This window comes from Parasteatoda tepidariorum, chromosome 1, assembly GCF_982258835.1.
Source record: "Parasteatoda tepidariorum strain Cologne lab strain chromosome 1, Ptep-v5.0, whole genome shotgun sequence".
Classification (NCBI taxonomy): domain Eukaryota; kingdom Metazoa; phylum Arthropoda; class Arachnida; order Araneae; family Theridiidae; genus Parasteatoda; species Parasteatoda tepidariorum.
The window spans coordinates 119,633,631-119,649,090 of NC_141755.1; the positions used below are offsets into that span (position 1 = coordinate 119,633,631).

Genomic DNA, 15,460 nt, shown 5'->3' on the forward strand with positions numbered 1-15,460 from the left:
TAATGTTATTAATTCAGGCAGATTTCTTAGATTAAATAAAATGAAAGTGTACACAATAATTGTCTGATCTAAACGTATAATTTTTTTATTTTATTGATTCTCAATCTTTGTTAATTTTTTGGTGAGCAGAATATGTCTGACTTCTGAGGAAATTCAGGCAACCATGGGGAAATTTTTGGTCTAAAAAAATTCCTACAGAATGTTTTGTTAAAAAATGTGACGCTTTGCAAAACTTTCTTGTTAAAAAAAAACATTGGAGAACAACAATTTATGCATTTATTATAGTTTGAGTTTCTTTTGTTACCTTAAATTTATTAGAAAAAATTATTACTATTACAATATATTTTGATTTCTATTACAGTCGAACCCCGCTATAGTGAACCTGGGATATAGTGAACACTCGGATGTAGTGAACTTTTTTAGCGGTCCCGTCCGTATACCTATTTAAATAATGTTATTTTTAACGCTTATAGTGAACAGCTTAGAACTTGGAAACTCGGCTATAGTGGACTCAAATTTCATTTCCTTAAATATCTTTTTCAGTCCACCATCTTTAAACTTGTAGGTGTTGGGACTGAAAATGAATGCATTCCTATAAAATGTGTCATATTACTCTCCTTTATACTTATCACTTTTAACTATACTGTAATAAATGTCAAACAGATCATTTATCTTATACTCCTCCCTCCCTGCCAAGCCTCGCTTTATCTCCTTTCCCCAAGCTTGCTCTACAACTAGTTAACTTGGCCACCTGCTGAATTTTTGGAATTTTCTTATCTGTTCAAACCATATTCTTTACAAATCACCCCTTAACAATCAAGAAGGGCAACAATTTAACTCATTCTACAGCTGCTCTCTTCATATTCTTACATTATCTATTTCAGACAAGATTTTTATTTCAAAAGCAGTGAAAATGGCAAATTCACTAAAGAGAAAAGCGTTTTCGATAGAGGACAAAGTTAAAATTGTAAAGCGTATTGATGATGGAACCAATCAATTGACACTGTGTAAGGAATTTTCCTTTTCAAAATCTACAGTTTCAAACATTTGGAAAAATCGAAGTGCATACGACAAAAACATGGTTTCATCGAAAAAACTGCGTGGAGCTGAAAGAGAAAACGTAGAAGATGCTTTGTTAATATGGTTCAAAATCTTGTACAAAATGTAAAAACCTTGCATTCTTTGCACATTGTAGATAAGAAAATTGATGAACTCAATTTAAAATCAAATTGTGTTCAATCAAAAATCACAAATTTTTTTCATAAAAAGTCAAAATAAAACTAATATTTAGCGACGTAATTACTTTTTCCATCAATTTTTGCTTTATCTGTTAATTAGTTAATAATTTTTTAAATAACTTATGCAAAATTGCGAAGCCAATTTTCAATCATTCAACTGTCTTATGCAAAAAATATTCTTCAAAAAATTTGGATATAGTGAACCATCGGTTATAGTGGACACATTACTGAGTCCGCAGACGGTTCACTATAGCGGGGTTCGACTGTATTTAATAGCACATATGCTAGTTTATTCATTGGGTAAAATCAAATGAATTTTTTTCATATATAAACTTTATTTTCCAAAAAAAAAATTTTTTTGTAAAAAAAAGCTAACATTTTTGTGGCAATTGATTTTAAAAAGATACCTTGTTTATTGGGAATATTAGGCTCCGATAATTTTCTGCACTCCTGCTAATATATACATGAATCTTTCCAATATTAGTCAACTAATGTTAATTTTATTAATGTTCAATTAGTTCACTGATAAATGAGCTAATCGTAATTTATAAAAAATGTCAATGTTTAAATTGGTTAATTTTTTTAATCAATCAAGGTTTTAACTAAATTACTATTAATATTTAGTGCAGTTATTAAAATAAATAACATAGTTAGGTACATGTTATTTTATTATGCTATAATAGCTTTAGTACCTCTACTTTCTAGCAGGGTTTGTTGATTAAATCAGCTTGATATAAATCAAATTATTATTATTTTTTAAATTATTGATTTAAATTATTTTTTTTTAATATATATATTGATTTTAGAAGCTAAAAAACAGTGTTTTAAATTATTGATATTTTTATTATTTTCTTTTCCTAGTTTAAAAATTTATTTTAAATAAATTGCTGCATTAATTAATTTTAGTTAACGAAATTACTTTCCTTCTTTGTGTGTGTTAAATTCCAACACATTTGAAAGTACAGATTAAACTAAACATTTAATGCTGTTTTCATATAGACTAGCATAGCTGTAGAAGGTAATTAATAAACATTATTTTTTTTTTCAAAAAATAATGCAAATAAAGTTAATTAAAATTCTACTTTTTGAATGAAAAAGCATGGAATTAAAATCTACATTATATTTTATTGCTGGAAATGTATATCTCTGAAGCTTGAGGTTATATTAAAAAGAAATTAGTACCCTAATATGCCAAAAATAGGAAGAAAAAGGCTGATGAATTCAGATATTTTTTTCCTGATATAGTGTCATTCTTCCCTTTCAGACTCTTTCAAAGTCTATTTGAAGCAGTACGGTCATTAATTGGTATTCTTTTCTCATAATATGTTTACAGTATCTTTGACATTATCTGATTTTCTATAAAGACATTTCGTGGGGAAAAATTCCAATGAGTACACAGATTTTAAAAAAAAAAATTTTTAGCTTAACTTATCTGTTTTGGTATAGAATTAAAAATGAATATTTTAATATAAAAATATAATGATTAAAGACTACATTTATAAACACAATCTGCTACATTTATTTTGGCATTTTAAAAATCAAGAGAAAAAAAATGAAATCACAATTTTAAATTAAAATTACGGTTGCTAATTGAAACTTTGCTTTAATAGTTAAAGTACAGGGGTCTGTCCAAGCCAAATTTACCACGGTTTTGCGGTACCTTCACATATTCAATTTAAACCCATTTTTCTCAAAACCAATTTTTCTAAATTTCCGCCTTCTATAAAAGCCTAAGGCTTTTTTACTATTGCTTGAAATACTTAGATATTTGATACACAAGTTTGTGATACTATGATGATTGAAAAATGGTATGGATTTTTTAATCAGTTTGAAAGTTTTTTTTTTAAAAAATTGTCGAACTTGAAATTTTTGAATTTTTATGCTATTACGCTACATTGCCTCAGAAAATAATCTTTTTCAAAATTTCTAAACATCTCTCTATAAAATGAATACCATTTTCTGTTAAGCACCTTTCAATGATGATATTGTAAAAGTTTCATGGGAAAATAAGGAAAATTGAGAGAGGAGTAGTGTTTTAAAAAATAGTTGAAATTTTTGAAATTTTTCTAAAAAAAATTTTTTTTCAAATTTCTGAATTTAGGATAAGTTCTTCATAATCCTTAAGAATATATTTCAATCAATAAATTGTTACCAAGGTTAATAATAAAAGATTTGAAAGAAAAGGTACCGCGTCCCCTTAAGGAAAAATGTAGAATCATTTCACAAAATACTTTTTTCTTAAAATTTTATTTTTGTGTCTCGTAAGAAACGATAAATCCATATTTTTTACTATGATATATTATATTTACTTTCCAGACTATGCAGCTCAGTATCAATTGAGAAATAATAATTTCGAATTTCAGTCTTGTTCATACAAAACTAAAAAATTAACTTAGAGTGCAGAGTGGTTCAATTTTTTTTTTTTTGTTGTATGCTTTAGAGAAAGAAAGAAGGAATTAAAATATGGATAAATGAAAATGATTTTAGATACAATGATTAAGATGATTGTTTATGTATTCTGCTTTCAAATATTTTAAAAAATGAACATATTGGATAAATTACAATTTTACACATTTTTATTTATAATTATTTAATATTTTCTACACAAAAATTTGGGCTTTTGACAGTAATTGTCAAATGGAGAGTTTAACATCAAAATAATTCACAAGCATCATCGATTGATCATTTATAATTTTATTTGTATCTTTATTTATAAATACTACTTCATTATTGTAATAGCTAATAATTATTCTTACATAAAAATTTCGGGTTTTTGACACTTGTCAAAAACTACGTCCAAAAGGGTTTTTGACATGACAGATAAAACTGTCAATTGTCAAAAACTTTTCAACCCTGATTGCAACCGTGCAATAAAATCACTTAATTCTTTATTTAAATTAAAATGTTAGCTATAAAACATTAATATAAATTATTTTTAACAAGCAAAAATATTAATAGTTTGACATTTAGAAGTTGAATAAGGTCTTTATGTAAGTTTTAGACTACATATTCATGGATATTTGTGTTGATTCAGAAATCTTTTGGATTATGACTATTTGTGCTAAGCCCCTTACAAAGATAAAAGTCATTTGGTTAACAAAGTAAAAACTTTTTTGATGTCTGCAATTTTCAAATAATATCAATGAATGATGAATAGCATTCATTGATAATTCATTGATGAATTCAATTGCTATTCATCAAAATCTTTGATAAATAGCAACTTTTCCATAATATGCTTCCATAAATGGTTATGTTTCCACTTTAAGGGTACTTTTCTTGCACAAAGTAAATATTAATTTGCATATACCACCATTGAAAAATACTTAACTTCACCAATAATGCTTAAAACCAAACCATTAAAATCACAGTACAGAAAAAACTCCCAATAGTCTCCTTTACTCTTTTAGCCTTTTCAGGCAAAAAAGTGGCCATAGTAGCCTCATGCCAAAAATAGTTGCATTTTATTAGCCTGTGACAATCCTGAATATAGAGCATTAAATGCTAAAGCTAACACAGTAAAAAAAAATCTCTGTCATACAACACTCAGCTAAGCCTAACTATATACCATACCCACTTTAGCCCACCTCAGAAAACAACTAATAAATAGAATTTTAAAATTTATACTTAAATTTCTATGTAGATCTGTTCTTCCTTTCTCAGTTTAAACCAAAATTAAATAGTTTTTGACAATTTTTAATGATATTAGAAGAAAGTTCAGCAATAGCTTAAACACACTTTATAAGTTAATCATAAACAGATAGTTTGTAAAGAATAATTTTTTTTTCAAAAAAATCAGTTTCTAAAACTGAAATAAAAATTCTTGCGAGAATCCCAGTAAATGTCTAGAAAAATATAAATAAATTATATTCAACTTTAAAGGAGAAAATAGATAGTTTTTTAACATATACTAGCAACTTTACTCCACCTGACCCTATGCATCATAATGTATTAAATTATCAACAATATCATAAGTCATTAAATGGTAAACAAATACAGAAAAAAATTGCTAAAAAATGTGATATATCAAGGAAAAACTTTAGTAAATAAAGTATGTGAATAAAAATATGCATATATAGTGTTCTCTCCAAGCGTTTTTAAAAAGGTGCCTTTTGATAAATGGCACTTTTTTTGTCCCTTTTGGAAAAACATGTCCTCATCCCTCAAAAACACTGTCTTTTCTTCTTGCTTTTTTCTGGAAAAAGTTGTCTTCTTAACCACCTGTTTTAATGAAAAGTCCATTTCTGATTAATTCCGTTGTTGATAATTATTTAAATTTTAATTTCCTTCCTAATTTTTAGTAAGATTTCTCTTATGTTGTTAAGTTATATAGTTAAAATCTGGATGATATTTGGCCCCAGAGATATAACATCTTTGATAATGAGTGAGAATTACTTTCTGAAATATATACACACAAAATAGTATAAGAGGGTTATTTTTAAAAATTGAAGATCAAATTCAATTATTATATAATATTAAACATTTTGAAAAATTTTTTTAAGGGTCATGAGTGTCCTTTCAAAACTCAAACAGTCCTATTCTGTGCAGAAGCAAGCTGCAGTTTTTTATTCCTAGGGAGAACTCTGAATATATTGTTTATCTACTTTAGAATACGTTACAGAACTTTAATATTTTGGTAATTTCATGGATTTAGGCTAAACAGCGAAAATCCTACAGTCCTGGAAGAAGCTTGCGAAAGAGACAATAGGCGAGCAATTAGAGTAGGATTAAATGTATAGTAAGCTCCGTGTAATGCATATTATTTACATTTATTGGAAGCAATAGGCAGTAACTTCTTGACATCACAGTTGGAACAATCAGGATCTAATATGAAAGAAATTCGAGGAAAACATTTAATTTGAAATTTTAATCTAAAATAAATAGGAAAAACAAAAACCTATTTCACATTAAATAAAAAAAACTCTAGAATCAAGTATTGGGACAAATTTGCCTTCGTGGAGGACTTTTTGAAGGAAGTTTGCCAATATTTGTTTGGAAGTTTTGCTATTTGTGGGACTACAGACAGCACAATTATATATATGATGGTTGATGAATTTACCTAGAAAAAAAAAAGAGTAAAAAAATGTCATTCGCGAGCTAAAGTGAAATTAATGCAGATGATTTTTCAGATCATGAAGATGTGAACATACACAAAGTCTAATATTTACCTTTTTTCATTTGCCACAGATAATTCATGATAGCAAACTGTTGGTAAATTAGATATTTTTTACACATAAAAATATTATAATTTCAACTTAAAACTTGCGTATTATGTTTGATTTTAGTTCCTTGTATTTGTTAAGAAAATAAAAAAAATTTGATTTTTTGAATTTTTTTTCAAAAAATTTGGTAAGGGAAGCAGGTTAATACAGTTTCTGTAGAAAAAGCATGTTATGGAGGAGTCCTTTTTTTCTTATGCTCATGGGCCATAGCAGTAATGATAGAGTGGATCATTTGGCCACATATTAATCTTTCAATACCTGCCTGACTGGAATCATGTAGCTCGGGAAAAATCTGTCTTAGACACTGAATTCATAGCTTCACCAAAAGCTCTGTGGAATAAGATTTCTTCCAACTATTTTTCAGTGGAAACTTTTTGCAGTCTTTAAAATAACTTAGATTCTTACAAGACATTAAATTTTTTAACAACTTGTTTAGGTTTAATTTAGTGAATTGTATTTTTTTTTGTTTTTATGGTCAGGAAGGAAGATGACACTGTAGAACACATTACATGTTATTTCTATTTATATTCAAGTGAAAGAGTAAGCTTAAACAAGGTGCATAGCCAAATATTTCAACAAAAAATAAGTGCCTTTTAAGTACTTCTTAAGCACAATATACATTAACAACATGTAAAATAATCTTCACACATTTTACATGATCATGATTAAAATAACTAGTTTCTGACAAAGAACTCTTTTCTTGATTATATTAGCCATTATAAAATGATTGAGGAAATGATCAGAGAGTGGGAAATAAATCCTGAAATTGACAACATCTCGCAGAATGCAGCAGAGTTGCACATAAAAGTGTAATAATATCACCGAACTCAGCTCAATCGACTCAATTTCAGCTCAGCATCGAACTCAGCTCAATCGTGCAGACTCCTGAGTATTTCATCAAACATGTAAAATGATTAGCTCTTTCAAATGCTACGGACAGATGGAACAGCGAAATATTTTGGGATTGAATGAATTGTGAAAATGTTGAATAGAACAATGCGAAAATCGACAAGGTAAAGAAGAAAAAATCTCATTTTGGAAAAGGGAAAATTAAGTACTTTTTAAAAACACCCAATGAAAAAAAGCACCTTTAATTTTAGAAAACGAAAATAAAAAATAAGCACCGTTAAGCACTTTTTAAAAACGCTATGCACCATGTTAAAAAAGAAACTGCAACAATCATGTACATCATGCCAACATGTTTTGTCTTTGTAAGATGCACTGAAAACTTAAAATTAGAAAGTGAATGAAGTGAATTAGAATTATCGAAACTGAATGAATGAATAATGCATATTACATTAAACAAGCATAATAAATAATTGATAAAATTTCTGTAGTTGCACGGTTATTAAAATAAAAATGCTTTCTTTTTTATATGTTAGATCAAATTTTAGGTTACAGGAAATGTATATAATTATATAAAATATCAAAATATATCCATTTCAAATATCTGTTTCAATTTTAATAACAAATTATCTATTTTGTTACTTCAGAATATCAGTAATGTATTTTGAACATAATAAAATCTATATTAGAACAATATTTTACAAATAACTAAGACTTACCAAGCTTTATTTTCTTTAAAAAATGTGAAGCACGATTTTTAAATTTTTTTGAATATATGTAATTTTTACTAAGCATAATTTTTAAATCGCATTTATACAAATCTAGATAAACTATAAGTAAGTCTCGAAGATTGCTTAAATCACGTATCACAATGTGTGATTTGTAAATTGATATTGAATTGTGGTGTATGTTTCTTAAATCGGAACAATATGAATAGCAAATGAAACAAAACACATGAACTAACAAGACGTAAATCACAATGTGTGATACATAAATCACTTTGATAAGAATTCTGTTGTGTGATTAGCTAGTAGATTTCATGTGAATAGTGATCTATGATGCAAATTGCAATTTGTGTTTCAAAAGGTGCTTAATATAGAACAGCTATGTGTGATTCTTAAATCATTTTGATGAGAATTGTGAGTGGTAATTCTTAAATCTATCTTTTGTGAATCGCAATGCGTGATTGGTAAAGTACTAGAATGAGAATTGTGAGGCATGATTCAGACATTACTTAAATACGTATCACGTTATATGATTCAGAAATAACTTTAATTGAAATCGTGATGTGCGATTGATAAATCACTTCAATGTGAATCATGATATGTGATTTATAAAATACCTTAATGCGAGTCCTGCCTGACTCCTGATGAGTATTTTGCAAATCACTTTAAACTAATATTTGATATGTGATTCATTAATCACTTTCATTTAAATCACAATTCGTAGAACATTTCATATGAGTTCCGATCAGTAAACCATGAATCAGTTTAATGTGAATCACGGTGATGTTTATTCATAATCAATGAAACCTGTAGAATTAAATTTTATTTATAAGCATTAAAAACTAAATGTAAAGGTTAGATTATAAATGATAAAAAATTAATTATCCTTCGTACAAAAATTAAAAGAACAAATGGGGTAACAATATTAACATGTCATAATAATGAAGTTAACATGTTGAACATATTTCTAAATCGATTAAAGACATATATCATTCGAAAACTATGACTATAAAACCTAAAATTTGCTAGAAATTTCAGGTTTCAAAACATCAGAGAGAAGTATAATAAAATAATCTGGTGTGAAAAATGTAGGAGAGAAAAGTTTTGCATCTTCTTTAATCCCTTTTCACTTCAAACATTAAAAACTGCATCTATCAGAATTTGTATAATTTTTCTTTGAATTGATTTATTACTTTTTTACTGCTGTTTTGTAAGAAAAATTAGTATCATTTAATTTTCCTAAAAAATCAAGTACTTTTGAAGTACCCTATGGCAAAATTCAGGGATTTCTCAGGGCCCTGATTTTTTTCAACAAAATTCAAGGACTTTCAAGTTTTTCAATACCCTGGGAACCCTGTTAAATATTTTACACAACTCTGTTTACAACTTAAACTTTGTATGGTTTCTTTTTAATATACAATTTTACTTTGCCAGTTTACATCTGTAAGCTTCATGTCATACTTTGCAGAGCATACTTTGGAGTCGCATGATAAATTTAAATAAATACTTTTTCATGTAAATGGAAAGACTCCTGTATTGTACTTACACCAAAATTTCTGACCAGTGACACACAAAAAACAAACAGAAGGGGACACACACTGCACAGCAACTAGGGGACAAACACAAAACAAAGGGGAACAACTCAAACAGCATAACCCATAGAAAACACTGTGGTAATATATTCCTTTACAAAATAAATGTTATTCTCAAGAAACATAGTCCCTGACCCCTATCTTGAAATAAATTCTTATAGATTTGAAACAGTAAGGAGTTTTACTTACTTAGGATCAATTATCACCATTGACAACAGAATTTCTCCTGAAATAAAAAACCGACTCTATCTGGCAAATAGGGCTGTCTATGGGCTGAGAAGATTTATTAAATCTAGGTTTCTTTCTAGAGAAACAAAGTTCTTGATCTACAAAACTCTTGTCTGTCCAGTCTTGACATACGCTTTTGAAGCTTGGACAATGACAAAACAGGACGAAAATTGTATCTCAACATTTGAGAGAAAGATTTTGCGGAGTATACTTGGTGGTGCAAATGAAAACAATAACTGGAGAAGGAGATTTAACTTTGAACTGTACAAGATTTATAAGCAACCTGATATTATTAAATACAGTAGGGAACCGATTATCCGGAACGATCGGGACCATCGCTATTCCGGATAACTGATTTTTCCGGTTTTCTCAATCACTACAAAAAGCCGTTTTTTTTATTGTTAAACCAAACTAAAAAAAAAAATTATGGAAATAATCTTAAAAAGAAAAAATGATGAAGTAATACACTAATGGTTATTTCCAAAGTGATGGTAAGGTAAACATCTTTCAAAAAAGAAAGAAAAATCCTAAAATCTTATGAGGAAAAAAAATATTTTTTAAAAAAATGGCGGGAAAATTTCTCGAATTTCGTTCCGGTTTTTTGGTTTTCCGATTTCCGGATAACGAGTTCTGTACTGTACATAAAAATAAATAGAATGAATTGGATGGCCCACATGATTCGAATGAGTGATGACAATACAATAAAAAAGATACTGCTTTTTAGACCCACTGGAACAGATGGGTTGACTCAGTGGAGTCTGATTTTCTCGCAATTAATGAAAAGAATTGGAGATCAAAGGTGAATCAGAAGTAGTCATGGAGAAAACTGCAGAGGAAGGCATTGGCTCACATTGGGTTGTCTGGACAACTATGATGATGATGATGAATATATTCCTTTAATTTTTTCCAAACTTAAAACACTTTTGCATCTTTGGAATGGTAGCTTGAAATAATAAGTGCTATTAATGAAACATCCATCAATAGGCTCTGAATTGTTGAACACCTTGATTGAGTACCCATTATGAATATAAATATTCAACACACTATGTTAAATACATGACGAAAATTATAGTAAAATTTAAGGAATAAAGTTTTTCCACTAGACTAGCTAACATTAAATTTCTTTCCAAGTCATTTGCAAAATTATAGAAAAATTCAAATGCTCATATTTTTCCAGTTAATGCTAGAACCTAAATTACTTTCCAAACGATAATATAATACTTTCCTTAATTAATATTACAACTCAAGTATTTACATTTTACCACTCAATACTGGATTAGGTTGCTTGGCAGATGATATTAAAGTACATCAAACCTACGTCAATATAAGAAATGACTAATGTGAACATTTACAAACACTTAAAACAACTAACGAATAATAAGAATACGAACTTACATTGCATAAACGTTTATCATATACTAAATAATGCTGATACTAATAATTCAAGAGGACAAATGTTATGTTTTATTGGCAAAAAAAAAAGAAAATTTAATTAAACTTCCAATACAAGCGATTCTGAGGCACTTTAGAAGAAGAAAAAAAAGAAGTATTTGGTTTAATACATTAGTAACTCAAAATCATGAGATGCATTAATTTCCTTATGTTACAGTTTCCATAGAACGCAATTTAAAAAACAATGGAATGGAAATCATTATACTCTTTTTTTAAAGAAGTTATATGAATAAGAACTTATTTTTAAAAGAAGTGTTAAGAAACTGCGCAATGAAAGTATGAAATAACAAAACAGTGAAAATAATGAGATCGTAACTTTTATTGTGTCGACAGTAATTAATAAAAAAAAAGGTAAATTAAAAAATAATAGGACAGTTAAAAAAAAATTAGCAACATACGGGGATTACCACTACTTGACTGTTTTTTCCAGGAAGCATAGCGAAATCTTTTCACTTTGACATGATAATTGACACTTTTAATACAGCCATGCCTAACCTAAATTGTAAACAAAACCACCATCAGCAGCAGCATAAAACATTGCTATCTGCGCATTGCCAGCTGTAGATAAAAGAAAAGAAAACGTCATCGAAACGAAGTTCTAGAATCTAGCCTTAATTCAAACTCTAGGTTATATTCAAACTGATATGCTTCAACTAAGGTGATCTGCGAGGTTAGAGCTACCTGCGAGTCAAAATTCACAATCTTCGGACCCGGAAGGTCACTTCACTATTCAATGAAGTATGTTCAATAGTGAAAAAAAGAATTCTAAGCTCGAAATATAGGAAAAAATTATAGACAAATTAGGGGGCCAATGTGAACTATAGGTTACCATGTATGTATATATATAATAGTGTTTCTCCCATAATATACACTTGCAATGGATCCCATCTCATGTCGATGTTGAGGGTAATGAGATTGCAGACTCCTTGGCTAAGAGCGGAACTGATCTGCCCCTGCATTCTTCGGCATCTCTGACTTTCTCGGAGTTCCCCTCCCGTTTTAACAGGCTTCGTGATCCTGTGGCCCCTCCTTTTCATCATTGGTATCAGTGCAACCGCCCAGGTGGCAGCCCGACCCTTCAGTGCAGTAGGCGGGATCAGACGGTTATATCAAGATTTCGAAATGGTCACCTAAGAACTATGTTGTTCAGTTATGGTTCAAGAGTTTTCCCTGTTTGCACTAAGGGTAACGACCAACAAGCTACTCCTGAACATATACTTCAATGCCTAAATATCTCTAAAGTGGACCTCTTTTCAGATCCACATTTTGTTACAGACTAACTCAGAGTCTCTGGAGTCATGGACTTGGTTTAGCTCCGCTAACCGTGTGGGCCAGCAACAACAACAACAACCCAAGGCGCAATCAACCACACCACTACTCACACGTTGCTTCCACGAATATACAGCTTAAAGAACTTTCTTCCGGTTCATTAACAAAATCTATTTTGGCCCACTATGTGCCCCCTAATTAGTGTATAAAAATTACCTTTAATGCGATTGTTTGGTATATAAAACTCTAATTTCTGGCAGAGTTTAAAAATTATAAGTTAATATTAAAGGGAGTTACGGAGAAAGTCGTGTGCGTAGCCCCGGAGTCGAAATTTATCCGATTTTCAGCTATTATTTCCTCTTTCCCAACGAAAAATAATTATTTTTATATATATAACACTTTATTCACGTTGAAATATCGAAAAATAAATTTTAAAAAGTAAAATAAAGTAAATAGAAAAAAAATTAAAATTTATCAGTGACCAGGACCGAGCGCATGACCACCGAGTCCACAAACTTCTTTACTCATGGAGTATTCACCACACCACGACTCACACGTTGCTTCCACGAATATATAGCTTAAGGAACTTCCTTCCGGTTAATTAACAAAATCTATTTTGGCCCATCATGTGCCCCCTAATTAGAGTTTAAAAATTTTCTTTTTTACGATTGTTTGGTATATAAAACTCTAATTTCTGGGGCAGAGTTTGAAAATTATAAGTTAATATTAAAGGGAGTTACGGAGTGAGTCGTGTGCGTAACTCCGGAGTCGAAATTTATCCGTTTTTCAGCTATTATTTTCACTTTCCCAACGAAAAATAATTATTTTTATATATATAACACTTTATTCACGTTGAAATATCGAAAAATAAATTTTAAAAATTAAAATAAAGTAAATAGAAAAAAAAAATTAAAATTTATCCGGGACCAGGACCGAACCCCTGAACACCGAGTCCACAAACTTCTTTACCCATGGAGCTAACAACCACACCACGACTCACACGTTGCTTCCACGAATATATAGCTTAAAGAACTTCGTTTTGGTTAATTAACAAAATCTATTTAGGACCATTATGTGCCCCCTAATTAGTGTATAAAAATTTCCTTTTATACAATTGCTTGGTATATAAAACTTTAATTTCTGGCAAAGTTTAAAAATTATAAGTTAATATTAAAGGGAGTTACGGAGTGAGTCGCGTGCGTAGCTCCGGAGTAGAAATTTATCCGCTATTATTCCCTCTTTCCCAAAGAAAAATAATTATTTTTATAAATATAACACTTTATTCACGTTGAAATATCGAAAATTAAATTTTAAAAAATGAAATAAAGTAAATAGAAAAAAAAATTAAAAATTAACCCGTGACCAGGACCGAACCCCTGACCACCGAGTCTACAAACTTCTTTACCCAAGGCGCTAACAACCGCACCACAACTCACACATGGCTTCCACGAATATATAGCTTAAAGAACTTCCTTCCGGTTAATTAACAAAATTTATTTTGGCCCATTAGGTGCCCCCTAATTAGTGTATAAAAATTTCCTTTGGTACGATTGTTTGGTATACAAAACTCTAATTTCTGGCAGAGTTTGAAAATTATAAGTTAATATTAAAGGGAGTTACGGAGTGAGTCGTGTGCGTAGCTCCGGAGTCGAAATTTATCCGTTTTTCAACTATTATTTCCTCTTTCCCAACGAAAAATAATTATTTTTATATATTATACACGTTGAAATATCGAAAAATAAATTTTAAAAAGTAAAATAAAGTAAATAGAAAAAAAAATAAAAAATTTATCCTTGACCAGGACCGAACCCCTAACCAACGAGCCCACAAACTTCTTTACCCATCGAGCTAACAACCACACCACGACTCACTCGTTGTTTCCACGAATATATAGCTTAAAGAACTTCCTTCCGGTTAATTAACAAAATCTATTTTGGCCCATTATGTGCCCCCTAATTAGTGTATAAAAATTTTCTTTTTTACGATTGTTTTGTATATAAAAGTCTAATTTCTATCAGAGTTTGAAAATTATAAGTCAATATTAAAGGGAGTTACAGAGTGAGTCGTGTGCGTAGATCCGGAGTCGAAATTTATCCGTTTTTCAGCTATTATTTCCTCTTTCCCAACGAAAAATAATTATTTTTATATATATAACACTTTATTCACGTTGAAATATCGAAAAATAAATTTAAAAATTAGAGTAAATAGAAAAAAAAATTAAAATTTATCCGTGACCAGGAACGAACCCCTGACCACCGAGTCCACAAACATCTTTAGCCATGGAGCTAACAACCACACTACGACTCACACGTTGCTTCCACGAATATATAGCTTAAAGAACTTCCTTCCGGTTAATTAACAAAATCTATTTTGGCCCATTATGTGCCCCCTAATTAGTGTATAAAAATTTTCTTTTTTACGATTGTTTGGTATATAAAACTCTAATTTCTGGCAGATTTTAAAAATTATAAGTTAATATTAAAGGGAGTTACGGAGTGAATCATGTGCGTAGCTCCGGAGTCAAAATTTATCCGATTTTCAGCTATTATTTTCTCTTTCCCAACGAAAAATAATTATTTTTATATATATAACACTTTATTCACGTTGAAATATCGAAAAATAAATTTTAAAAAGTAAAATAAAGTAAATAGAAAAAAAAATTAAAATTTATCCGTGACCAGGACCGAACCCCTAACCAACGAGTCCTCAAACTTCCTTACCCATGGAGCTAACAACCACACCACGACTCACACATCGCTTCGACGAACATATAGCTTAAAGAACGTTCTTCCGGTAAATTAACAAAATCTATTTTGGCCCATTATGTGCCCCCTAATTAGTGTATAAAAATTACCTTTATTACGATTGTTTGGTATACAAAGCTCTAATTT

At 29.6% G+C, this 15,460-nt stretch overlaps 1 protein-coding gene across 2 annotated transcripts in view; it reads right to left on the reverse strand.

Moving 5' to 3' along the window:
* The window catches only part of Usp47 (ubiquitin specific protease 47), a 109,392-nt gene extending 97,143 nt beyond the window's left edge, over positions 1 to 12,249 (reverse strand). The window contains exon 1 of one of the 2 annotated variants that reach the window (XM_043052876.3): positions 11,699 to 12,249. In XM_043052876.3, coding sequence (XP_042908810.1) covers positions 11,699 to 11,737 — 39 coding nt within the window. In that variant the 5' untranslated portion in view covers positions 11,738 to 12,249. The remainder of the gene's footprint in view (positions 1 to 11,698) is intronic. The other variant, XM_043052877.3, reaches the window with a different exon arrangement.
* Between the last annotated feature and the right edge of the window lie 3,211 nt (positions 12,250 to 15,460).